The sequence below is a fragment of the Stigmatopora nigra genome, chromosome 11, assembly GCF_051989575.1.
Source record: "Stigmatopora nigra isolate UIUO_SnigA chromosome 11, RoL_Snig_1.1, whole genome shotgun sequence".
In the NCBI taxonomy this organism is placed as follows: domain Eukaryota; kingdom Metazoa; phylum Chordata; class Actinopteri; order Syngnathiformes; family Syngnathidae; genus Stigmatopora; species Stigmatopora nigra.
Window position 1 is genome coordinate 6,540,254 of NC_135518.1, and position 26,277 is coordinate 6,566,530.

Consider the following 26,277-nt stretch of genomic DNA (forward strand, 5'->3'; position numbering starts at 1 on the left):
CAAAAAGAATACAAATAACCAAAGTCAGGTTCGATTTGTCAGTTTATTAAAAAGATCCACAGTAGTTCAGTTTGGCACCAACCATTAAAAAAAAGTGTACAACCCTGAAATAGCATTGAACAAAATGCCTGAATACAATGGGATAAATAAAAGAAACAAACAAAAAATTATGAACAATTCCGAAAAGAAATCTCAGCTTTAAATGATGGTGTCATTTTAAAGGTCAGATTAAACAGTTTAAATTTTGTTACATCAATTTTGGCTTTTTACCCAACTATTCATGCACGGACGGAGGACAGAAATGGTATAATTTTTAAGCAGCAATGCTTATTTTGGAAAAAAATTGTCTTTGCCACAGTTTGACATCACTAACTAACTCAATGCTAAATTTTGAAATAATTTGAAAAGTAGAAAAACACCTGGTGCAACAGTTCGGTATTATGTTTCTGTGTCTATGTACATAATTGAAATGCATTAAATCTACGTCTGTTTTTCCAACTTTGTGCCGCAATTTTTTTTAGAACAGTAAAAAAGGCACAGAGGTTTTGCTGGGCAAAATTCCTAAAGGCACAGATGTGGTGAAAACCTTTTCTTTCAGTCACAAGAGGAGAGAGGTGTCCTTCTTGAAGTGGTAGCTTCTTCTTTCATTCTCTACTTGGATGGACTTTGAGCATCTGCCAGCAGCTCGGGACTCAAACACTCAATTGGACAATGTATATTCTGTTTGCAAAGGGAAAAAAACAGAATATGAGTCGTATTTTAAGTCATTTATCTCTCCCAGTTCAAATAGATTGGATGTTTGTCAGTTAATACCAACCAGTTTGCGTCGAGCATTTTCTCTGTAGCGGTCGAAGACGTCAGAGTGGGCAGGTTGAAGCACGTCAGCGTCCATGTGGGCCTGCCCTTCAGGCCTTTTGCAGTCTTCGCAACGCCAGCCCTGACATTGTTCACATTCATTACATAACTTCCACGTTGACGAGAAAACACAAGGTAACAAAGGTAAACCTACCTGTTGTCCTCCATAGCAGGTACAGGTGCAAATGGCTCCCAGGTATTCTTTCTGCCACTGGTTTCCGACATGGTACATTTTGCCGTCGTCGTAACAGGTGGAGTCATCTGTTTTAAAGAGACAATCGTTGATTTGGTGCTAATATATTATTACAAAACCATCAGTTGGTGAAATTCAACCAATTCGATGGTTGGTGTGCCAACATAGCAACTTTTACAACAACTTTATTATATATATTAATTAATATTATTGCATTTTCATAAATGGTCACCGCAAGGCATGCTAGGATTTCCAGTATCAAGACACTTGCCCTCCCAAATTATGCAGTGAATAATGCATTTAAAACAATTGGGAAGAGCTGTTTTGAACAAAAGAACCATTTGCCACACTTAATATTAATTACATCATTACATATTAATTATGCCATCATGGTTTAATACCATAGTCTTTAAAGTGGAAACATCTGAAAAGTACTGATAGATAATTAGGTATATTTTAAGTTTATTTTTTATGTATTTCACATTTATATGACAAGTTGTCATGAATGCCAATCAAAATATAAAGTCAACTTTTAATCAAATAACCAACGTTTTGTATACAGTGTTAGCACTGCATTGTTACACTACGTTAACAGGTAAAGATATTTTTCATCCACTTACGAGGTTCGCATTTAAATTCTCCTTTGCCGTTGCCCAGGCAGGTGCAGCTCATCATGTGACCGTTCTCAACGTGGCGATCCCACTTCTCGCCGATGCGGTAGTTGTTGCCATTGTCGTGGCACCACTCTGGTGAAGATAAAAGTTTGCGTATAGAGTAAGGAGATTTTAAAAAATTGACAATAAGGGAGTAACAAGAAGAAGAAAAACAATTACTGACATGAATTTGACACATTTCCTGCAAAATTGAAGTAGTATTTAGACAATACACACAACTGAAGTGAGGTTGTGGGTTAGTCTAGATTATCTTTTTGCTCTCTATTATTAAAAAAATGCCATTTTCTGCACAAACAGCAGGCATGTCAACATAGGCAGACTGACACAACTGTAAAAACCCTTAAAAATGCCCATACATTTACCCACTGTATCAATGAATTTGTCATTATTGTCCATTCTGCTCATGCCGAGATATGATATAGATCTATATATGTATTTATACATATAGACATAAGTGCAGCACATAGAATTGCACAATTTTATGGCTTCATTTGATCCTAGCTTTTCAGGAATTTATAAAAATGTCAGGATGTTTATAGAGATAAAATGTCCATATTTATAAATTCCTTTGAGGTTAAATGACATGGAATGTTTGAATTCCATGGCGTGGATGTTAATAAGCCACTCACTGGATGAATCACACCTAAAATGGCCGGTGCCCAGACCCAAACAGCGGCACCACAGCTTGAAGCCCGTCTCAGACATGCGCTCCCATTCGGAGCCCACCTGGTGGTACGTGTGCGTGAACGTGTCGTAGCACACATCACGGTTGGTGGAAATGGGGATGTCGCCTGCAACTAGAGCGGAAACACATGAACAATTAATTCCATTTGCATATTATGTCCATATTCATTTGACTGAGGGAAGTGGCAGCGAATAAGAACTGGTTCCAAATGGCCCAAACCAGGTGATAGCTCAACTCTAATTGGTTGTTTTCAGTTGCCATGCAAAATTATGACTGAAGGTAAGATGTAAAAAATAAATCTCATTAAATGTGTGGAGTAAAAATACATTCAAATATCTTGAGGTTTTCCTACCTGCATTGCCAACTGTCACAACCTCTTCCAGCACCTTTTCTTTAGCCCCGCCCCTCATGGCCTCCACAACTACATTATAGGATGCACCAGATGTCAGTCCAATAAGAGTGGCACTGTTAGAAGTGCCAGGTAGACGCATCTATAGGGAAAGAGATAAATTTTAGGATTGGCATCCATGCTCTTTCGAAATTTTCTGTCTTTCTCGCAACTTGGAATTAATTATGTGGTGAAAAACTTTAATGAATAACTTTTGTTACCTGAAAGCCTCTTTCCTCCATGTGTGTGATGGGATTGCATGATACTTCATACTCTGAGGTCTGCGGAATGGGTTGCCAAGAGATGGTTGTGATGGTCTGTGCCTCTTGGGGCAACTCTGTCTCATTCTCAGGGAAACCAAATGCAAGGCCTGGTAGAGGTATTTCGCTCACCTGCACGGACAAAGACAATAACGTCACAGGAAATAAAAATAATTCATGTACCCATACGTGGACATCACAATTTGGGTAATGATGTCCACTTATGGGGAACACCAGGTCTTTAGGAGTTTAAATGTTCTGTGGTAGTCAACAAACCTTGACCAAAGGTACTCTGTTTCCATCAGGGCCTGCCACGGGAATGTAGACGAGAGGTTCTCTAAGAATCGATCTCTGGCCTTCTTTTGGTCCACCCTGTAGTCCGTTATTAGGACCAAGGCTCTGGTACTCTGTGTAGATGTGCTGTCCCTGCTGTCCTGGTCTGCTCTGACCACTCGTACCGGCCAATAGGACGTTGTTGGAGTCAAAGCTAAAGTTTGGAGGTAAAGATTTGGGCATAATCAAATGTTCTTTTTGTTTTTAATATAGAAGATATTCTGCAGACTCTCACATCTTGTCATTCAAGGACTCGGGAACGTCCAAGATGTCCGTAGCGGGTCGGTGGGAAATTGGAAGCTGAGGCAGCTCGGGAACCAGTAGGGAATGACTAAGAGCTGGCTCTGGTTGAACGCAATAAAAAGCCAAGTTAAGCAAATAGAAACTTACATGGAAGCCAACTGAAATTTATTGCAGGGAAGGCTTTGGCTGAGGATTTTCTGCAGTAGACTTGCTGGACATGATGTTGTTTTTTCAAGTAGGAAATGGTCCAAAACTTTGGGGATTCTCAGTGTTTTACACACTCTTTCCAAAGACAACTTTCCCACTGACAAGGTTTGCAGTTAGACTTCTTTTTTTTTTGCTTATTTGTTTGTAAGGCTATTCCGAATTATCAGCATCAAATCAATTATCAAATTAATACATTTTTTAGATTATTAAATTTAGGACAATCTAAGACTTTTGAACCGAAACCTGAAATATTCAATTTAATTTAAAAAAACAATATATATAACAATATTAAGCATTTTCCTAATTATATTTTTAAATAAATATTGTAAATATTCTTTAATAAAAGTAAATGACTATCTTTTTAGGAGTCAAAATCTGATATTTGCCAATATTTATGCCATTTTTGCTTTGAAAATAAATAAATAATACCCACAGTCCAACTATTCTCACAATATCGTACTTAAGTGTACAACTAGAATTTTGAACCCAGACTAATATAGCCGTAAATAACAGTCTTTAATCAACAAAAATAATAATTGCGACAGTCCTAGTCCTTAAAAATTGATATTCAAATATTTGATTGAAATTTTTTTAACCCTATTTTCATTATGTTTTATACTTACTGGTTCTGGCTTTGCCTGAAAGAGGAATACTTCTGAAAGTATTTTGCAGGGCAACAATCTTGATGAGATATTCACTTGCTGGTTTCAAACCTATGAAATATAATATTAAAGACCAATTATAATCTTTCTCTTTGTTCATTGACAGCAACGAACATCCATGGTCACATAAAGTGTTATATCTTCCCAACTCACCATTGATTATGGCATAAGTCTGACTCGAGTGGGGTCTGGGGACCACTTCTTGAGGCAAACTGCCAACTTGCTCATAGGTTACGTAATAACCAGTAACCCCCGGAGTGCGGGATGGCTCCCACGAAAATGAGATGCTGGTGGGGTTTAGTAAATTAAACTGCAGATTGGTAGGAGGGCTGAGAATTGGTGTGGCTGATGAAAAAGACAATGATTAGACACTCTGAATTAGATTTATGGATTGAAAGCAACAAAAAAATTAATACTGACCTGTTGAGGCGGTGAGTGTTAGTGGTGCACTGCGGCCATTTCCTTTTAGTGTGTAGAGATTGATTTTATAAGTGGTACCAGGCTCCAACCCTGTAGTGTACACACAGAGATGTGAAAAAATACATAGAATACATACTTTTTGCATGCCGCTTTTTTTGTGATATCAGCATACCTGTGAGAGTATATGAACGTGATTGGCCGCTAATACTCTTCTGAATAGGAGTGAAGGTTGTTGAGGAAGTGGGAGTGGCCTCGAGCAGAAAACCGGACACAACATCCATCTTGGAACGCCAGGTTAGACTAATTGAGGTGTCGCTGACGTCTGAGATGCGTACGCGACGAGGGGGGCTGATGTCTTTAGAATGATGAAAAAAAACAAGGTTAACCATGACTTATGGCAACGGATTATTTGTATCCTTTAAAACTCACTTTCCAGTGTGGTAACCTCTCCTTGGACTGGTCTACTGGTCAAAGAGTTTTTTAAGGCGTGCACATGAACATTATAAGTAGTTGCAACCTAGAAGAAAATATAAGTAGTTCAAAGAGAGATAGCAGTAATTGTTTGATATAACTTTTTAAAATGAGAAATCTACCATGAGTTCAGTGATGTGTGCCTTTGTCGTGTCCGGAGCTAAATTCATCTCCTTGGTGGGTCCGCTCTTGCTTTTCGGGTTGACGATAACACGGTAGCCTGTGAGGCGTGTTTGGCCGTTTAGCCTGTTTTCTTGACCTGGGACAGCCCAGTGCATGGTGAAGGATGTTGGTCCAACCTGGGTGAACTGCAGGTTGGTGGGGGGTGACAGCCCTGTGTTGAAAAAGACGCAAAAACGTCTCTGTTTCTGTCTCCATAGACAAACATTCATACTACAATGCAAATGAATAGGATTTCAAACCTGTAGTTTGAGTTCCAACCAGTGCTGTGCTGGCCGTGTCATCATGCAGGGCAATTACTTTCACCGTATATTCGGTTCCTGGCTGGAGGCCATAAATAATGGCGGACTCGGCATCTCCTCGAGGGGAAGGACGGAGCTCTCTTTCACCCTCCTCAGAGCTGGAGTATAAAACTCGATAAGCCGTAACTATTCCGTCGGGACTCTCCCATGTGATTCTTAGAGAGGTGGAGTCAATATCGGAGAAGCTCAGGTCTTTAGGACGATCGACATCTAAAGAAATGGGAATATTTTCAATTTGGCGACATAGAATGAAAATTGAAGTTAGTTATGAAAAAATCTTTGGAAAATCCTTACTGGTGAGGGCATTCACAACCAATGGTGAACTCTCTCCATCTTGTCCCAGAGCGTAAACGCTAAAGGTGTACTCCACTGTCGGCATCAAGCCGGAGAAAGTCATTTCTGTTTGGTCTGTATCGGCAAAAGGAATTGAAACCAATTTTGAAGCAGAAAAGAAGAAACTACAACTGATATATGTCAATAAAACCCATTATGATAACTTAAAGTATGTCAGCCAATCACAAGCGCAGTTAAAGCACTATTTACATACTTTAACTTGAATTCGAAGCATTAACTTGTTCTATTGACTTTTCCATAAAACTTGAAAGTGGAAGTGAAATTGGTTGACCTGAAATGTCATATTCAACCAACTTTTTTTAGGAATATGTACCTGGAGCCACCACTTCAGTGAAAGAAGAACCTTGGCCATTTCTGGGGACTCCAGTCACTCTGTACCCCTTGATTGGACCTTGAGCAGGGCTCCATTTCACAGTGACGCTGTTGTCATTAATGTCCATTACTTCCATGTCAGAGGGAGAGTCGACTCCTGGAAAAATAGTTAAACTTGTCAAAAGGGTACAAGAGTGTAGCTTTGGGTTTTTAGTATGTATGAAATAATCGTGTTTGTTTGTTGTACCTGTTTTATGTGTGACATAGATAGGAATACTAGAAGCAGGGCTGTCTCCTCTGCCAGTTACGGCATAGACGGTGATAGTGTAGTCAGTACCAGGTTGCAGGTTGGGGATGGTTACAGTGGACTGAGAGCCAGGAACGGTGAATTCCTTGGGATTACTGTGGCCTCCTGAAGAAAGAGACACAATCAGGAAAGATAGACTACATTACATTATGCTTGAGAAGAAGATATGAATGCATTTATGATCAATGAAAGTGACCGACTAGCCATTTTAATAGACAATAGCTACGTTTTCGTGAAAAGTTTGTCGCGAAATAAAAGTGATATTTCAAACATTTTGGCAAACTGTAAGTTCAGCAATATTCCATTGATGGATGACAAACTAGAGCTCATTGAAGAATATTTTTAACATGAAATATATATATAAAAAAGAGAAAAACTTCATTTTCTGAACCGCATATCCTCAAAAGGGTTGAAAAGAAGACAAAAATAAGGAATAAAACATTTTAACCACATTTTTGATAAATTATATTCCCTTTTAAAAGTCACCATTGCTTTACCTGTCTCGCCATGAGTGATTCTGTAGTAGCGCACAGTGACAGGAGGGGCATCCCATCGGATAGTGATGCTGGTGGGGGTAGATTCGAGAACTTCGAGGTCTGTTGGGGCATCAGAAACTGGACAAACATAAAACAAAACTGTAAGCAAAACATTACCCATTAACTTGCTGTCATATAAGAACAATATGATTTCATACTTGTCTTTTGATTGCCAGTCAGCGGCAAGCTCTCCTGTGTTCCACTAACTGCGAATATGTTAACCAAGTAATCAGTATCTGGAGCCAGTGCTGTAAGAGTGAAATGGTTCCTGGAAGGGGGAAGCCTCTCATCTTTGGTTCTTCCACCGCTTGCCATCTGGTAACGGATGCGATAGCCCGTGATTTTGCTCTGGGGAGCCAGCCAGTGAATGGTGAAGGAGGTGGTTGAGATCTCAGAGAAACTCAGAGCAACAGGTGAATCCAGGGCTAAAGAAGATGAGATAAGACAACAACAACAAAAAAATATTCTTATTCTTCCAAATACTATGATTGATGTCTAATCCATTTGAATTAGGAGAGTGTGGCATGGAATGGATTGGACGTCAATAGCAACCAATGAGTTAAATCACTTGTTGAAGCAGTGCAACTAAAACTCACTGGTTTTGTGGGTCCCGACAAGTGGAGAGCTCTCCCTCTGCTCATAAATGCAGACCACACTCACGAGATACTCAGTGTTTGGCAGCAAATCTGCCCAAAGTGGAAAAGAAAAGTGTTAATAAAATAGAATCCATTGTGCTTGCAAGTTGCAGTGTAATTATTGTTTTCATTCCGACTTACTTTTCAAAACAACATTGTTCATTTTGCCGTCTACACTGGTTTCGGTAAGGTCATCATCAAAATCAATTGGATTGTACCTAAACAAAAGATAAAATTAAATTAAAAAAACAATGATAATTCACTATTTAGGACAGGCTGCCACAATGAATTGACTCTATGACAACTAATTTATCATTTTTCATTCATACTTTACATTTTTTAAAAAAAAATTGAAAAAATAAAATGTATGGGTAATTTATAAAATAACAATAAAACCATTAGAATAGTCTAATGGTTGATCTTTTTTCCTAAGTTTCAGTGTTCTAGTAACTCTGTAGTCAATATTAAAAGAGTCAATTTTTAATGAAGCTCATCAGTGGCAACCAATAAATTAAGTGCATTGAACTTATTGTTTCAAACCTAATAAGGAAGTTGCTGATGTCAGCCATGTTTGGCACGCGTGGTGAGACCCATGTGACTTCCATAAAGTCGTGGCCTACTTGGCCAAAGCCCAGATCAGTTGGGGCCGGCACAGCTATGGAAAACAAAACAGACAGAGTTTATTATAGTGGCTGAGATAAAGTAAAAACCATGAAACATACTCTACATGCTTTTGCTTACAAGTCTGTTGTGTGACCGTAGTGGGTTCACTTTCTCCATTCTCTGTTACAGTGATCACGCTAATGTCATATTCGATACCAGGTTCCAACCCATAGACCGTATAATGTCCGGTCGTTGGCATAACTGTGTCTTGGTAGAAAGGTACGCTTTCACCCGCCGCCAACACCGTAATCCTGTAACCGGTGATGGCTGTGGAGTTGATTGGAGACCAGCGTAGACTGATGGTGGAGTCACTAACATCGTCGAAGCTGAGGTCAGTCAACTGTGGGACGTCTGTTGTTGTTTTTTTTTTAGGGTAAAGACAGCGAAAAAAATACCGAAAAGAAAATAGAGTCGAGAAAAGGAAGATCACGACAGACAGAAAGTGGAGATAACAGATGAGAGCCATTAATAGTCCATTTCCAGTATTGTGGGATATGTAGTCAACATATCACAGCAATAGATGAACGTGCTATATTTTGTACAATATACAGTGCTTAAATGTATTAGATCACCTTTTTCTGTATTTACAGAAAAGTAATTGACCTTACATATAGGTGGTGGTCTAGTAAATGTGTTTAGCACCATATATTATATCTGCACATCATTAAACTTTTAACAGTGGAGCATCTTCACTGAAAATGTTCAATCTGTGCAATATGTATTAGTCTAAAAAAGCTTTGTTAATGTTTGTTGTTATTTGAACTCAAGTTAGTTTAGAATCACAAGTATCTAATAATGGTTGAAAATTAATGTCAAATATTAACTTTCAACTTGATACTATGAAAATATTGCTTGATAGAAGGCAGTAAAATCACAAAAACAACAATGGCAATCCAAACTAAATGCAATTTTTTTGCTACTATAATCCATAGTCCTTACAACTAAAACTAACCTGGAGTAATGGTAGTTGATACTGGCGCACTCTCCATGTCATGCTTAACTGTAAAAACACTGATGTTGTACTCCACTCCTGGACTGAGGTTTTCAAGGGTGCAAGAGTTTTCTCCAGCCTTCACAAACTCCTCAACGCTGTTTCCTTGCTGCCCATTGGTAGGAGCACAGGTAACTCTATAGCCAGTGATGTCTAATCAAAAGAAAGACACATTGGTTTGACAAAAAAAAACTTCACCTTTTTGAAGTATTTGTGGCTTTTGTGCGTACCTGGTGTACTCGCTCCATTCCACTGGACAGTAATATCTCCAGTGTCCGAATTGGAGTCCAAATGGAGTTGAGTGGGAGGTGAAAGAGCTGTTGTGGTATAAGTGAAATAAATGCTACAGTAAAGAAAGATTTTATGTTTTCCACTCACGTGTGACGACTCGTCGCGTGATGGGGCTTCCTTGATCTTGGCCATTAACGACTGGTTGCACACTGTAGGTATATTCCACTCCGGGAGTCAGTCCGGATACGTAAATACTTCCCGAGTCCGAGGTTACGTCTCGAGGGGCTTCGCCGCCCTGACTGGGGCGCACTGTCAACTGAGATAAATGGACGCGTGGTCAGCACGGCACAGAAAAACAGCACACACGCATTAGTATACAGGAGGCAAAGGTCAGAGGTTGGTGTTTTCCCAAGAATGAGGACGAAGTGCAGAGCATTCTCATCACTCGTGAGACATATTTGTTGGGCCAATCCGATCATTCCCAGAGGTTTGCAGTTCCTGTGTTACTAAGGCTTCTCTATTTAACTTAGGCCAAAAAAAGAAGCACCATTTTTTTTCTATATCCACAAAGACTCAACACCAAAAAAAAAAAAAAGTAGTTAAAATAGGGGTGACCCTACTTTGCGATTTTTTGATTATCTCGGCCATGTGTGGTCTACATTAACCGCAATATTCGAGGGATTACTGTATTTGACTCTCCACATGCATCTGGTCAATTAATTGATACATTACCAAGCTTGAAGTTCTTTATTTTAACTCTGGTACTTAGATACCGTTTATTGACCACACTTTTACAATCAAAACACTCTTAAATCCCAACTGTGTCGCTCATAAAAACATACCTTGTATCCAATGTGTGGTACTGGAGTCCAAGAAATAATAATAGAAGTGTCTGTAACATCTGTGCTGAAATGGGGAGCATTACCCATTGCTGGATCTGCAAATACAAATAAAGTTTGGCATATCGTCTACATTCAAAAAAAAAAACGGATTTATACACAGTACTCACTCGTGGTGAAAACAGCTGTTTCTCCTTCACTGATTGTATTGTCTTGCTCAGAGTGCAGTTTAGCAGTGTACATTGTATCCGGCTTCAGGTTGAGAAGTGTGTACTCAGTGAGCCGGGCCGGAAGTCGTAGCTGCTTCGGATTCGAACCCTCGACGGAGAGGAAGAGACGGTAGCCTGTAATTTTGGCTCGAGGTGCATACCATAGAATCATAGCGCTGTCCTCTGTCACGTTGCTGAAGTGGATATCTGTTGGAGCGTCAGGTTCTGAAGAGAGAGAGAGAGAGATAAAAGATTGGTTGAGTTAGGCTAAAGTGTCAGACTTTTTAGTTTATAGCCTCATGAGTCGCCACAGGGAAGCAGCCGATTCGCATGATAGATTTGGAAACATGTTTTACGCCGGAGGCCCTTGCTGTCACAGTGGGAATCAACCCCAGGCCACCATAATGCAAACATGCAAACAAGCAAAAAACTTCTTTCAGAGTAATAATACACAGCATGGACAAAAAAGGACAATTATAATGAATGTTTTTTTCCATTAAACCATCTATTTTTCTACTTTTAATGTATTCACTGCCATTGAAGTTAACCAACGTCCAATCCATTCGCTTAAAATCGCTGTCAGGGCAAATGGATTGGATGTCTGCCATTATCAATGGCACCAAAACAGCCCCCATACTCACTTGTGACATGCTCTCCAATAAGCGGTAGGCTCTCCTCTCCATCGTTGATTGTGTAGATGTTAAAGCGGTATTGCGTTCCAGGCTGAAGGTGAGTGACTTCAACGTATGAATTTTGGCTGACGGGAAGAGTCATTTCTCTCTGAGGAGAACCAGATTCATCCACTGGGACCACAGTGACCCGGTAACCTGAGACGTCGCCGGCTGGCCCAGACCAGGTCAGAACTATTTTCTTATCTGACACCTCGTGAAACTGCAGGTCTGTTGGGGAGGTTACTTCCTCTGTGGACAGGGAAAAGACACCTGGTATTATGGTTGTTTCTTTAACAAGACAAGACTAAAAGGGGTTGTAAAATGAACTTGATATCCTTACAATCCTTGATAAAATCTAACTAGAATCTTGGCTGTGCAAATAGAAGCTCAACAGTTTTGATCAAATTAAGGTAATGGCCCTAAACAATGAGTTAATATAATAAAACGGCCCTGTTTGTTCACTTTCCATTTGTAATGACAGCTTGAGATAAACGCTCCGTTCCCGAACAAGGCAATGCCCTGTCAACCAAGTTACACATCTTTATTCCATCACCCAGGTTATGCAAACATGCATACAAAGGGAGTCCTAGCATCTGCTCCAACAAGCCAACCACATGTAGGACCGGGCAAGAGTGGAAAGTTTTACATAGTTGAAGTCAATCAGAATGAAAGCGCAGCAGCAGCTGTGAACTCTGTGACATCACTTTCCGCTGGAAAACTATTGTAACTTACCGAATTAAGTATTGGAAATATAAATAACAAAAGTTGCCTGGATGGTGTCCAAATTCAGACATAAATACCAGGAATTAGATAGAGGTCATTGGCTGCCATTGATGCATCAGATGTGGCTCTGAAAGTGTATAATTACTCCAAAAATTTAAGTATTTTCCAATTTGTATTTTGAAAGTTTGTGATTTCTTGGGAAAAGTCAATGTAATACCCTATTATTCTAATGAAAATACACTTTATAAAGAAACTAAAGTAGACATTTTTAACAACAAGGACATCACATTTAACATCAGTGATAGAAAACATTTTGAATTTCACATATAAAAAAACAAACAAACCTAGATCTTCTCATGCCTTTTTCCCCTTTTGGAAAAAAAGCATTATACACAAGACATGATTACAGCTTTAAAATGATTTTGATGGTTTGCTAGCTTGTAATAAGAGGAAAGATCACTACCGCGTTACCAAGGAAAAACCAGATGCCCAACTTTGTTGCTTCTAATTTCAGGACTAACGTTGTCACACTAAATTTCTTAGTGACTTTCATAACATTCTTGATGGTTACACGCATACCTGGCAGAGGATCCCCAGCAGTGTTAACCTGTACAAAAACAGGCTCGCTCTCCAAACTGTCCTCCACTGCGTAGATACTAATGTTGTACAATTTCCCAGGACGAAGGTCACTCAATGTCACAGATGTTGCCGTGTCGGGGAGAGTCAACTCTGTGCTTTCCCCTTCAACGGATGGGGTGTAAACGACACGATAGCCTGCAAAGAAGACAAAAGTATATGGTTTAGATGTCGAGCGGTAGATTAATCATGACTGCAAGAGAAAAAATTGACACACCCGTGATGGGAGCCAGTGGTTTCTCCCAGGTAATTACGATAGAAGTTTCCCCAATATCCTCCACGTCGTGTTCTGCGGGGGCATCAGGAGCTGGAACATGGAACAAATGAAGTATAAGGTAACCAAAATCCTCTTCATGATATACGTACTGCAATATTTACATTACAAAATGCACTCACCAGTAGTTTGTGAAGTAGAAAGAATTAAGTTATCCTCTCCAGCATCTGTCACCTCATAGACATTAACTGTGTATTTCCTCCCTGGTAGAAGCTCATTAATGTTCACTGAGGTAGCTGTACGTGGCAAATCTGAACAAAATATACATGAACACAAGTTATGCTTGATACATACCAGTTGATTTAAGATGTGATTGACATTTTCTAGGAAATACATAGAAGTATTGCAGTACTGACCGACAACCACGGGTTCTCCGGTGCTCTGTCCCAGCTCATTGAGTTCATACTCAACTCTAAAACCAGAAACTGTGTCGGAAGCTGAGACCCAGGAGATGACAAAGCTGCTGGAGGTAATTTCAGTCACAGACTCAGAGGTGTCCACAATGGGTGGAAATGGGGTGGTTTCGCCTTGTGATGTAGCCACTATGAAAAGGACAAATGTCTGAGAAATTAAAGATATCTCTTCAGTAAACCTGACTTCTCTAAACTTACATGATCCATAATGTGTGGTGAAGTCAAAGCGGGTGAGCTCCTGCCGTCCAAAGCGTAATACGCTGATCAGCTGACCTTCATAGATCATGCCCGGTTTAAGCCCGGAGATGGTGTAGGAATTAAGATGGCCTGGGATGTTCACTTCGTTCCAACCATGGTTAGTATTTTTCTATTTAAAAATAAATAAATCACAAATCATTTTACTATAATTCACCGGAATAAATGTCTGTGTGGATTTATTTTTGTACAAGGAATTGCACAGTCATTAAACATGGTCATAAAACTTAGTTTATTTTTTGAACAATTGCCCAAGAAATGGCTTAAAATAGTGAAAAATATGATATAAATCTAAAAAAAAACAGGTTTCCATCTCAACAACCAGGTCTTATGGTCGCCATGGGAACCAACTGGTCCCCAATCATTAAAAAAATGTCTTGATAATTTGGTTAAGTAATTGCTAAGGAAATAAATTGTAATTGCAGTCCTTCTTACACTATTTGAAACATTTAAAAACCATGTCTGAATGCCAAGTGTCTTGAAACTCACCACTCTCCATTTGAGGATGTATTGGGTGATATGGGCAGAAGGTGGGGCGTTCCATTGTATAGGGTGGGAGTTGGGTTGATTGCCAGATTCTGTTATGATCACCTGGACAGGACGCTGACCACCTATTATACAAAAGATAGAAGCAATAGACAAAAAAAATGTTAACATAAAACATCAAATCCATTTTAAATGGCAGGAGTTAGCAGAGCTAATGAGTTAATACTGTGCTCTAAAAATATTAGATAACTTCTACACACAAGAGCACGTGAATCTTCCCTTCCAAAACGCTAAGAATTCATTCCAGGAGGAAAACAAAACTAGCACAGGACTGTCAGATTCCAATCTGGACCTCAGAGCCATATGGGAGAAGAAATGTACTCTACAAGTTTGCTTTCTTTTTACCCGTGGTCGAAAGGATAACTTAGAACAGTAGTGGCCAAGTAAAAAATCCCATTTAGCGGGTTATTATTTAATATTTTTGGCTGCTGAAAGGACACACCCACCATAAAAGTATGTCAAAGTGCACTGATACGAAACAGTTTCACCCCCAGGAGTTTTTTTTCTACATTCTGCCCATAGCAAGTGAACATCTGTCCTACATCTGTACAAACAATTTCCCTGATTGCCAAGGATACCTTGAAGTACTGTAGTTTTCTTACTGGTTCTGATTCAAAGCTATTATGGCATTACATCTTTGATTTACATTAGAGTAGCAGAAATTGTAGGGTAAAAAAAGCAGATGAATTTTAAAGCCTAATGGATTTCCTGTTTGAGGAAAAAAGAAGGTATCAAGTCATTTTCCAAAATAAGCCATGTGGAGAGAAGACTTGACCTACTGTAAGTTGTTGATAGAAACTGGTAGCGCCCATAAAAAAAAAAAAAACTCAAACTGCTCACCACTTTTCCAAAGAGTGGACCTGTAATCAAGGTTTCCGAGCAAGTGGCTCGGTTAACCCGACATCCTCACAGATACACAAACCTCAAAAACAATCTGGGATCCATTAAAGACCAATGCAGAGCCACAGGCCACCACCGACCAGTGTAGGGCGGATTCTACTGAATCCCATCTGTTCCACACATGACATAATCACCTTCTCACTATGCAATGCAATAAGCATAAGCATTTTTTTATCGTCGGAAATGTACGTCCAATCCATTTGGACTGGCAAAGAATGGCAGGGAATGAATGTCCATTGCTACCAAACTGCTGGTAAGAGATTGGCCAGATGCGTTTTAGTATTAGGACAAACCACCCATAGTATTAATGAGTCCAAGTTATGCGACTAATGTTCATGCTCCTTTTTACTATGCAATTGCTAAGCCTACTAACAGGAATACTATACTCAAGTCTTATTCTTTTCTTTCCCTTTACATTTTGTTACTATATACCTTCCCAGGTGGTTTTCTTGGCGAGAAAAAGATCTTATAACACCACTTAATACTAAGTAGTCAGAATATTCAATCAAGTTTTTGTGAAAATATTCTCACAGTTCTTTATACTCCTTAAAAATTTTCATGAATAAACAACACAATATGCACAACTTTAAAGGGACAAAACCAAACTCCCATGTGGCACATTATAACTGTCTCAGCCTTAGAGACTCAAATTTTTGTGGAGTTGAACAAGACAGATAATAAGAATAGTAAAAATACACTGCTTGGAGGAATATGGGAAGTTTTTGTATACAAAAAAATCTGTGAAAAGAGTGAGTGTTCCATTGTGAGTCAGAAATCAAGGCAAGCAAATACCCCTTTTAGAGGATCTTATCACAACTGAGTCCACTGCACACTCGCTCTCATTGGGCTTTCTTTCTTTTTACCTTTTATGGCCATACTCTGACATGAAGCCCAGACTTCACTCTCACTTTTAAAATCTATGTATGTAGTATGACACACACACTTTGTGCACAACCACACTCACACAGATATTGCAGCTGGTTGCCATTACAACCAGTCACAACAGAAATTTGCCCTACATTTCTGCCCCTTTGTCCCACTGCTTAAGCAAATGTGTCAGAATAAATTCTGCCTGATGTAAAACTCAGTTTTTTTTTTAATCTAACTTATTTTTTACTTTTGAATGAGTGATATAGCCACACTAGTATTTTCTCCAGCTGTGGTAACGAGGGGAGGGGGGTGCAAAGAAGGAATTCACACTGCACCAATCTCATTCTGTCACTCATCAAAGCTGGGGGCTTTCTTTTAGAGGGGATTTATGACAATTCTCACTTCCTATGTTGGTACGTATACCATAATATAAATCAGACCTTCACAGAGTTTATCGCTCAGTTGTTTGATTGATAGCAAGAACAACTTTGTAGCCGCAGAAATGTTTCAAGTTAAGATTGGATCGCTCATCTCATTATGAAAGATGCATCTTACCAGGATAAGACTGCTGCGGCTCACAGCTGAGCTCTCCAATGCCGTTGCCATAGCAATAGCACTTGTACATGACCCCGTGGATGACCTTGTCCCAGGACTCCCCAATTTGGTAGAAGGCTCTTGTCTCTGGTTCCTGGCACTGATCTGTGGGCAATCACATCAAAGCCAGTTCATCTAAAGAGTTTAGCTTAAAGTTTATAAGTAGAACATTGAAATTCTCCATTCCTCTAACTCAGGGGTAGGGAACCTATGGCTCGGGAGCCACATATGGCTCTTTCGATGGGTGCATCTGGCTCTTCTTTAATCTGTGAGCTAAAATATGGAAGCTGCTGGTGACAGAACTGAGATACTACATCCAGTGCTGCTTTAATCTTCTTTTTTTTTGCATTAGAGTGCTAGAATGCATACTCTCATTGATTAGCAACTGCATACGAATGTTGTCAAAAGTATTCATTTTTTTCCACTTTAAAAGTAGTGAAATTACAAAAATATTAATAGTAAAAGACAACCATTTACACGTATTTTGACTTTTAAATTCAGAGTATGCTCTCAAGGAATAACATTAGAAAATATGAATTGTTTATGACTCTCTTCGTCAAAAAGGTTCCTGACCCCTGCTCTAACTCTTACAAGCAAACTTAAACCTACCAATAGCGTCGCACTTCCAGCGTCCACGCCCTTGTCCGTAGCAGGTGCAGTTCATTGAGTAGCCTTCCTCATGTTGCTTGGTGAAGGTCTGGTTTACCTCGTAGGTAAGACTATCCACTATACACTGGTCTAAAAGAGACAAAGAATGTCTGTCAAAAAAGACACGAGCAAAGGTCAAATGAGATGACTTTTACGGCTAGTGAACATCTGGTGTGTGTGTGTGTGTGTGTAGTACAGGTGCGACAAGAAACCTATAACTCACAGGTGTGCATACTTAGCTTTAACCTTTTGACATGGAGTTCATTATACTCCATCTATGACCTTTCAACTTGTCACTCACATGATATTAGCCTTGCTTTATAGTATTACAACACAAACACACATACAACTTACCTTTAAGTTGGGAGTATGCAACACAGCTCCATTCTCCTCGCCCATTTCCCACACAAGTGCACTGCATCATGTGACCCAAAACATCGTGCCGCTTATCCCATTGGTCCCCTACGCGGTACATTACCCCTTCGCTGGTGGTGCACATTTCTTCGTGGGCTGGAAGACACAAGCCAGAATGTAAAATGCAAACATCTGTCTAGTAATGACTAGAAATAAAATTGAAAAAAAGTCTTATGTGACTGCTTGGAATGACGACATGTTAAACATGCGTTGTGCATTAAGGAGAGTTAAAGTGGACATTAGTGTTGACAATGTAATTCTGGATCTTAGACAGTCAATTGGGAGGGTTGGATATTTCTAAAGTGAGTTTATATCAAATAATTATTAAATATGAAAGAATTGTGGTATGTAGTGTTTGATTTCTGAGTTTTAGTAACAAAAATATGAAACCCGACAGTAGTTTCCTTGTTTTTTATGTTCCAAAATGACAAAGGAATCCAAATGAAACCTGAACATCAGATTTTAAAATTGATGGCAAAGGCTTCCATGGGTCAGGAAGTGGATCTTATCTAAAATCCCACATTGGAAGGCATTGCTCCAGGTTTAGTTCAGTCTAAACAAGCAACAATATGGTATATTGTCCGTAAGGGGAGATAGTACATCTGCCGTGTTGGAATGAGGCCTTAGGATAGACCTACACCTGGCCTCATGAAGGTTTTTTTTTCTCCTTGTGTTTAAGATGGGATCATGTCTGCAGATCCTTCATCCTGTTTTTTATTCTATTGACTAGTTGACACAATTTGTCCCCTGATGGCTGTAAACTGTGTCTAAAAGACCACATGGCTGACAGAACATTAACCTTTTCAACAAAACATGAAGGTGGTGAGACTCTATTTAACATTACCATTAACATGTCAATTAGAACGTTTATTTTGACAGTCTTTGTTAAGTCATTTAAGCCTGAATCAAAGGTTCTTGGCTGCGCAGTTGACCAACTCCCCCTCTTAAAACTTTGACAAGCTGTTTTGTTAACAACGGGGTGTTGACCAAACGTGGGCCCCTCAAAGACATGAGAAAATAAGATACAGAATTCAATTATCATCATATCATCCAAGTGACATAAAGATACATTCCTTGGTTGCGTCATGCTAAAACATCATTAGAAAACTGAAGTTATTGTATAAAAGCTAATACTCCATTGTTTGTTATCTGACTGTTGCAGATGTTTCTTGTGTCTCACACATTTTACAGTCTGCCGCCAGACTATTTAATCTCCCATCTGACAACTTTGAAGTGCGAGAAGCTTTTGATGTCAGCCTGTTCTGCAAAGATTTGTTTTGAAAATAGCTCTCAAAAGATTTGCTTGCGACTTAAGTCTCCTTGCTATCGGAGGATAACGTTTCATCGAGATTTGACTTCATTACCTAACTCACCTACTTGCAAACTTTGATTTTACACTCAGTTCTCATCAGTAACCTCCTGTTGTTTCACTGCCTTGAGATTCTTTTGTTGCCTGCTGAGGTCTAAGTGACGCCAATTCAACAAAACATCACTTCCCCTCCAGGCCAAATGACTTCAATTTGCCAAGGGCAAGGTGTTAGAGCCCAAAACAAATTCAGCCAAGATCTCTAAACTTGTTACGAGCTTACATGCTAATTGACTTAACCGTCACCTTTTTCAGACAAGGAGGAGGATTTTGTACCGTCTGGAAGCGTGATTGAAAGGGTAACGCTTAGAGGGGGGAACCTATGGCTTGGAAGCCATATGTGGCTTGTATATGGATCTCCGCATTTTAATATTTCTTAATACATTCCTTTTTACTTTACTTTGTACTTTATACTTTTTACTTTAATGATGAGTGATAAGTATGTTAATACTTTGGTCTTTTTTTCTGTTTATGTTTCTTTTGTACTGTTAACGAATGCACTTTTCTATATGTATCTTATCTTGTGCTGACCCGGCCCATCTGTCAAATTTTTAAAGTCAATGTGGTGTAGACTGCATTTCATTGTCATTCTTTGAAAACCAAAACAGCAAGATTCACATTTTTTCCCCAGTTTATACTCACGTACCAGCCATGGGGCAGAATCCAAATCGCTGTTCTTTGTCGAAGTCTGTGGTGGTGCCGCACCATTTCATGCCATCCCTGCGTCCGTCCGCGGTACAGTCGGTATAGTTTTGGCCATTGTAAAGGTAAGGAAATTGGCAAAGAGCACCATTTGAATTACCGCCCCTTGTTGCCACCATTACTAGAAAAGGAGATAAAATCAGTATCTGGCTACTCAGTTGCTTCTTGGGTGTTTGACAATCTGGCTCACCATTCTTTTCTGTACAGAAGGAATACTTTTGCTCTGTCTCAAAATCAGATGAGATGGAACACCAAAGCTGACCATCAGCACGTCCATCGGAGGTACAAGCATGATATGTCTTGCCTTTGTAGACAAAGGGGAAAACACAAGGTTGACCTCCTGAGTTGCCGCCATATACTGGAGCTGGACCATCTGGGTGGGGAAAAAAAAATGTTGAAATGTTTGAGTACATGTACACTCCGGGGAGGATGATGAAAGAAAGTTTATTGCATTTTCAGATAATTGTATTGGATGAAAAATATTGGATTTAAAAAAGAACTGCATACAGTTAGTGTATTGAATTTTAAAGTACTTTTTATCTTTTTGCAATTAGTGGAAGTTCTTAAGTGTAAAGTTATTTGATGTAAAACTGAATATTAAATGTTTTTTTGGGAACCTTGTTTTGGACTGCAAAACTGATGGCAAAAAATAATAATCTGTGTATTTGTACTCAGTTTAAATCACAGCTGTGCTGTTTTTCCAGATAGAAAAATGTGTAATTAAAACTCACCCCACTCTTCACAGCTGATACCATTTCCCAAACAAGTACACAACATCTGCTTTGTCCCCTGGCTCTTAAACCAACGCTGTCCAACAAAATAAGACAGTCCAGAATCAGAGCGACAGGGTCCTTCTTGCTGAACCTCAGGGACAGGCTGGTAAATGGCTGGCTGGATATTAGTGATCACACGAGAGCCAGTTCCTGAAGTAGAACGTGGGAATCAGGTCAGAGGGCAAAGAAGCAATCCTAAATATTAACTTAAAAGATTTGTCGAGAGAACACAGAGCATTTCTTTCAGCAGCTTGAATCACATTTTTTCCTGCTTAACGTTGTTCTGTCCAAAGTTTTTTTTCCCCTCCCAGCTTTTTCTTATTTGTGAGCTCATGATCATGAGTTATAAGACATGTCTTTCTCTCATCAACACTTGGCTTTCTACGCTTTCAACATGGAAAAAAAAAAACAACCATAAGGAAACCATCAGTTCTCACCCAGGCCAGTAGTGTGAAGTGAAGCATGTCTTTCGCACTTCCACTCTCCGCGGCCATTCCCGGTGCATAAACATTGGAGCAGGTTGCCTCTGGAGTCTGTCTTTGTCCACGTGTCGCCAATTCGGTAGGAGCTTAGAGTGTCCTGGTCATTGCAGCGGTCTAGAAAAGATAGGAATCATTAAGCACGATCCTAAAAGACAAAAAACATGGCCTTCATTTCATTGTTTTGCTATGCAGGCCCAGAAGGGAAATAAGCTGAAAGGGATTGACGGATGAATGAATGGGTTCTTTTTTTCTACAAAATCTTCAATACAGAGAATAAACACACACACAGGACAGGTCAGGTCAAAATGCCGGGCAGTTGAAAGACGACAGTAATAAGATACATGTGATAGGCTCTGAAGGAAACCAATAGTAATTCAATTTTTCTGCTTTAAGACATTTCCTAGCTTGTTACTAATGGAAGTGAGAAACCTCAAAATCAGGCAACTTTTATGGAGGACCACAAAAAATGTACTTTTAAAAAGCTAAAATTCCAAGGATTTGGACAATTCCTTGTAAAACAAGGTTTCTTATCTGTTAATTTGATTATCTAGTTAACTTCTTGCACTTCTAAATTATTATCTATCTTTTTATTTATAACCCATAAGAAGATATTAGTATATAAGGCACACTTCTACTGTTTTGGGTGGAAGCATACTTGTTCTAGTACTATTAAAGAACGAAAACAGCTAGAACTAAATGTTTAATTCCATTTTTTTAGTATATACTCTATCTCGGACATACAAAACAATATTCCAATGATCTTGAAAGATGAGTCAAACTTTTTTTTACGTGTGCCAATGCAAATGCATTAAGATGGACATGAAAACACAATTGAGGTTTCTCTTACTTCTGGAGGTACACGTGATGCGGCCACTTCCTTCTCCCAAGCAGGTGCAGTCCACAACCATCCATCCTTGGTAGGGCTTCTCCCATGTCTCACCAACAACATAAGATGTCCCTGCCGCGTTGTCATAACAACGCTCGGCTACGCACAAACATAAACACACTTAGTGGGCATCATAAAATATCCATTCTTGGATTCTAATTGTCTTGTCAACCCAAATCGGTCTATTTAAACCCTTGTGTCTCTGTCAATGGGGTATATTGTTTGCATTTGCCATCTGTTATGTTGCTGTGCTTAGTCTTATTTTTTAGGTTGGGAACGCATCATTTATTTTTCAATTAATTGTAATGGAAAAAAATCTATTCAGATTTTTAAAAAAAACACTACTCAAACAGCCTTCTGGAACAGATTATGTATGGTTGAGAACCAAGGTATCACTATATTTCAATATCTTTGTTGTGTTTATTGCTTGCAGAGGTCCAATTCATTTTAAATAAGAACAAATTAAAGTGCTTTTTATCTTTATTGGAAGTTTATCAGTGTCATTGGATTGCATTAAGACAAATGATTGTATTGGAACATTTTTCTAGCAACCTGCTGTTTCCCTTTTTCCCTACTGATTCTAGACAGGACATTATGGATATCCAATTCAGATAGAAGTTATTGCCATGTATCACCAGATCGATATATCATGACACCCAGAATGAATGAAATATTAAAACTGCATGTCTAGACACATTTCCCTATAGCAGACAATAACGCATCAGTCGCCAAGGTTGATATGTAGTTAGTCACAAACAGTATTTAAGTATATGTATGACTCACCGAAAGGCTTACAGGTCCATTCCCCTTTGCCGTTACCGAGACAGACGCACTCGAGCATGTAGCCTCCTGTCTCATGAGGTCTTCTCCAGGTGTCTCCGATCTTATACGAAGCCCCGTCTTCGTGACAGCGATCTAGTGAGACAGGGAGGAGGTGGATGAATAAGTGTGTCATTTCCACACAAAAAAGAAAAGACAAGACATTTCTCCCATTATTTAGCCGCACAACTAACTGCAGGCAGCTGCACGGCAGCACACTTGGGAATGTGAGGATAAAATGGAGTTTTACCGGCATTAGTTTGCTTGCTACGCCAGGAAATTGTTTAGCAGGGTGGACACATATCAGTGATTACGCTAAACTTTAGGATCTCACGCTCATGGGAAAGGAATTGAGGGATGTATTGTAATGTGCATTTAGTTTTAGTTCACGCACATTTTTTGGATGTAATAATATGGCTATGAAAATTGTGCCTGCTGGTTTGAATAACAAGTGCAGTTCAGTTGTATTTAACATTTTAATGGCATTTAACATGTATTTGTTTTAAAACTTATAGTGTTATAGTATTTTAATTCAATTTATATTATTATTATATATTATGTTTTATTGTACTTTGACAATCATTATTTTTATTTGTCTTATATTTTAGGACTTTATTATTATTATTTATCACACAAGACAAGTATTTTGTAGGTTATGTTAAGTACTTTCAATTTCAAGATGGTTTCAGATCAACCAACCCCGCAGATTAAAAATGAGTAAAATCTAGAATTTTTTGTCAACATTTTGCTTTGATCGGAACCAAAAAAATAGATTATTCAAGTTTCAAACATATAATATTCAACTCATTGATTAATTGGTTCAACCCTTAGTTAATCCAGATTTTTCCTTTCCCAATCCGCTCCGACAACTGTAAAAACGTTATCCTACACAACATAAAAGCTGAAAGTGCAATTTTTAAGCATGTCACAGCCAATGACTTTTTAGTCTCTGTTGGGTCTTTACACATTGAATAAATCAGTTGCTAAAATTACTTTCCTAGCCTGAATGTTTGTATAGGTGTGAACACTTATAGGCAGTATTTCCTGTGGAAAGATTCCAACTTACTTGCGATTGTACAGCTAATCTTTCCCCTGCCAGATCCAATACATGTACAATCCCAAATCATGCCATCCTTAGGTCTCTCATATGTTTCTCCCACAGTGTAGTGCTGCTGGTTGATCTTATCATAGCACCTTTCCTCGGCTGCAGGGGTGGGAGGAGAAAGGTGTGTTTGTTTTGTCTCAGTCAAAGATAAATAAAGACAGACTACCTGATAAAATAACACAGCAGGCACACACATGCATGCATACTCACCTTCAGGTTTGCTTACACACTTAATGCCAGCGACTCCGTTGCAAGTGCACACCAGAGTGTGAGTGCTGCTTAAGTATTGCCGCTCCCATTGGTCATTAATGTTGTAGAAATGACCATTCTCTATGCAGCCATCTGGAAGTACATTAGAAGAAAGCAGGTAAATCATTGCTGCGAGGTGGAAACAAGCTGGAAGCAATAAGCAGGACAAACTCCCAGGGGTAAAAAAAAAAAGGAAAATTACCACTCGGTCTATAATGTGAGGAAATATAACCACTGTGACAAAAAGTTGGATACAAAGAGACAGAATTTTAGACTGCGAGAGTCAAAGAGCCACACCTTATGTCAGAAGCAGCATAAAAAAATCCAATCTGCCAAATTAATTTTTAAAATGCAATTTATTATTTGTTTTTTATGGGCTTGGCTGAATTTGAGTGTGTTTTTAAGAGAGAATAAAAATAAGAAAAGAGCCACGGTATACACAAAATATGATAAGGAGCAAAGAGCCGCATACGGCTCGAGACCCACGTGTTCGCCACCCCTGTACTAAAAACAATTCATAATCACAAACACAATAAGTGATGCTCAGGATCCATTTTAAAAGTGTAAACAATTCTAAAACTAATTTGGTTGTGCCCTGAAGTGCAGTTTGTATTATTACATAAGAATTTGCCCTAAGACATGCTAAGTTTACTTCAAACAGACCACCAGACAGTCATAAATCATGTGCCCTAAACAAAAATTGTTTATTAATTTAAATGGGGGTGAAAAAAAGTTAATGTCAGGTAAGACTCCCCCTTGCCTGTGAAGTTGACCCCATATGTGTTAACTTGACTTCAAAAGGACCCCCAAGCACAGCAATAAATCATTTCCTGCAGCCACAAGTACTACTTTCCCACTTTTACTCGACCATCAGTTGCTTTGTTCACTTCTCAGCCCCTCATAATCATTTTTTCTTAATAATTATAATTTTTTGGGTCATTTGGAACTTAATTCTTGGTTTAAAAAATGAGAATGGAACGAGGAAGAATCTAATTTAAGAATCTGATTTAAAGTAATCATAAAAAAAAGAAAAACAAGTCACAAATCATTCAATAAAAATTAAAAAAAAGTTACCTTGAGACGCTGAGGGGACGTGATGCTGTTGCGCCTGTCTTCGGTTCTTGCGGTTCCCCTTGGGCATGCAGTGCACCACAGTCCCAATGCACAAAGCAACCAGCACCCTGGCAGCTAGGCTTCGACGGGACATTTTTTGTAAATATGACACTTAAATTTCACCAGAATGCGTCGCAATGTAGATTTCCCCTGCCGCTCCAGAATAGTGCGTCTGTCCCTCTGCAGTGCGCGTCCCCAGTGTGCAAGTTAGCGAAGTGTGGGAGTGCTTTATCTAACTGGGCTTGGCTCAGTTTGAAGTTGGAGGGGGGCGGGATTCGGGGTTCGACCAACTACTACAAGGACAGCCTACGCAGTCTTTGGGGGAGAATGTTGAAATTATGCACAACACACAGGGTCATTGACAAAATAAAAAGACTCATTTCTCTGGAAATGGTGATGTTTTGATTGGAATAAAACTGCGACCCTAGTGAGGATGAAGTGGTTCAGAAGATGAGATGAGACAGTTAAGAATTGATGCAAATATATTTTTTTGTATGTTAATTCATTGGAACTGAAGTTAATTGTAGGATTACTAGTCATGCCATGGTTGGCACTTGTTGCTAGGCAGAAACTGAATTTACTTATTCACATTTAATTATATAAAATAAAATACAAATAGACATCTAGGTAAAATGACCTACATGGCAAATTTTGGAGGCTGATGGAATCTGTAGCGTGGCGATGACGTTCAAACTGATTTTTGAAACCAACTATTATGCAAAATCTAACATCATCGTCCTTGTTCCTCAGTCAAAAGATGTTTGAATCCTTTACGCATTGCCAGATGAGTCCAAAACATCATAAAAAACAGACATTGTTGCATCACTGACACCAGTGAAGCAGAGTTTTGACCTCCACCAATAGACCATGCTGCTTTACGCCATATTT

The 26,277-nt window shown here is 39.1% G+C and overlaps 1 protein-coding gene across 1 annotated transcript; it reads right to left on the reverse strand.

Moving 5' to 3' along the window:
- Positions 1-24: 24 nt before the first annotated feature.
- fn1a (fibronectin 1a) lies at positions 25-25,597 on the reverse strand. The gene is made up of 49 exons (XM_077727373.1): positions 25,351-25,597; positions 24,238-24,369; positions 23,989-24,126; positions 22,887-23,018; positions 22,065-22,202; positions 21,173-21,331; positions 20,694-20,885; positions 20,153-20,335; positions 19,907-20,083; positions 17,835-17,990; positions 17,442-17,570; positions 16,794-16,937; positions 14,412-14,533; positions 13,866-14,034; positions 13,611-13,796; positions 13,377-13,505; positions 13,198-13,287; positions 12,924-13,118; positions 11,592-11,870; positions 10,912-11,175; positions 10,745-10,839; positions 10,050-10,218; positions 9,902-9,988; positions 9,633-9,824; positions 8,759-9,031; positions 8,558-8,672; positions 8,159-8,235; positions 7,979-8,068; positions 7,541-7,807; positions 7,344-7,460; positions 6,787-6,951; positions 6,541-6,696; positions 6,168-6,281; positions 5,814-6,083; positions 5,514-5,725; positions 5,350-5,437; positions 5,093-5,275; positions 4,921-5,010; positions 4,654-4,845; positions 4,462-4,551; positions 3,624-3,732; positions 3,332-3,542; positions 3,017-3,187; positions 2,760-2,898; positions 2,352-2,519; positions 1,669-1,794; positions 1,010-1,116; positions 818-937; positions 25-720 (listed from the first exon to the last, which is right to left on the reverse strand). The coding sequence occupies exons 1-49, from the start codon at positions 25,481-25,483 to the stop codon at positions 652-654; spliced, it is 7,509 nt and encodes a 2,502-aa protein (XP_077583499.1). The 5' UTR covers positions 25,484-25,597; the 3' UTR covers positions 25-651.
- Positions 25,598-26,277: the final 680 nt, after the last annotated feature.

Excerpts from the sequence above, each read along its gene's own strand:
- fn1a (XM_077727373.1), bottom strand. The coding sequence starts at position 25,483 with ATGTCCCGTCGAAGCCTAGCTGCCAGGGTGCTGGTTGCTTTGTGCATT. Across the intron at positions 13,797-13,865 it reads CACCACACATTATGGATCAT|TGGCTACATCACAAGGCGAA; the intron begins GTAAGTTTAGAG and ends TCCTTTTCATAG. Across the intron at positions 6,952-7,343 it reads AATCACTCATGGCGAGACAG|GAGGCCACAGTAATCCCAAG; the intron begins GTAAAGCAATGG and ends CTCTTTCTTCAG.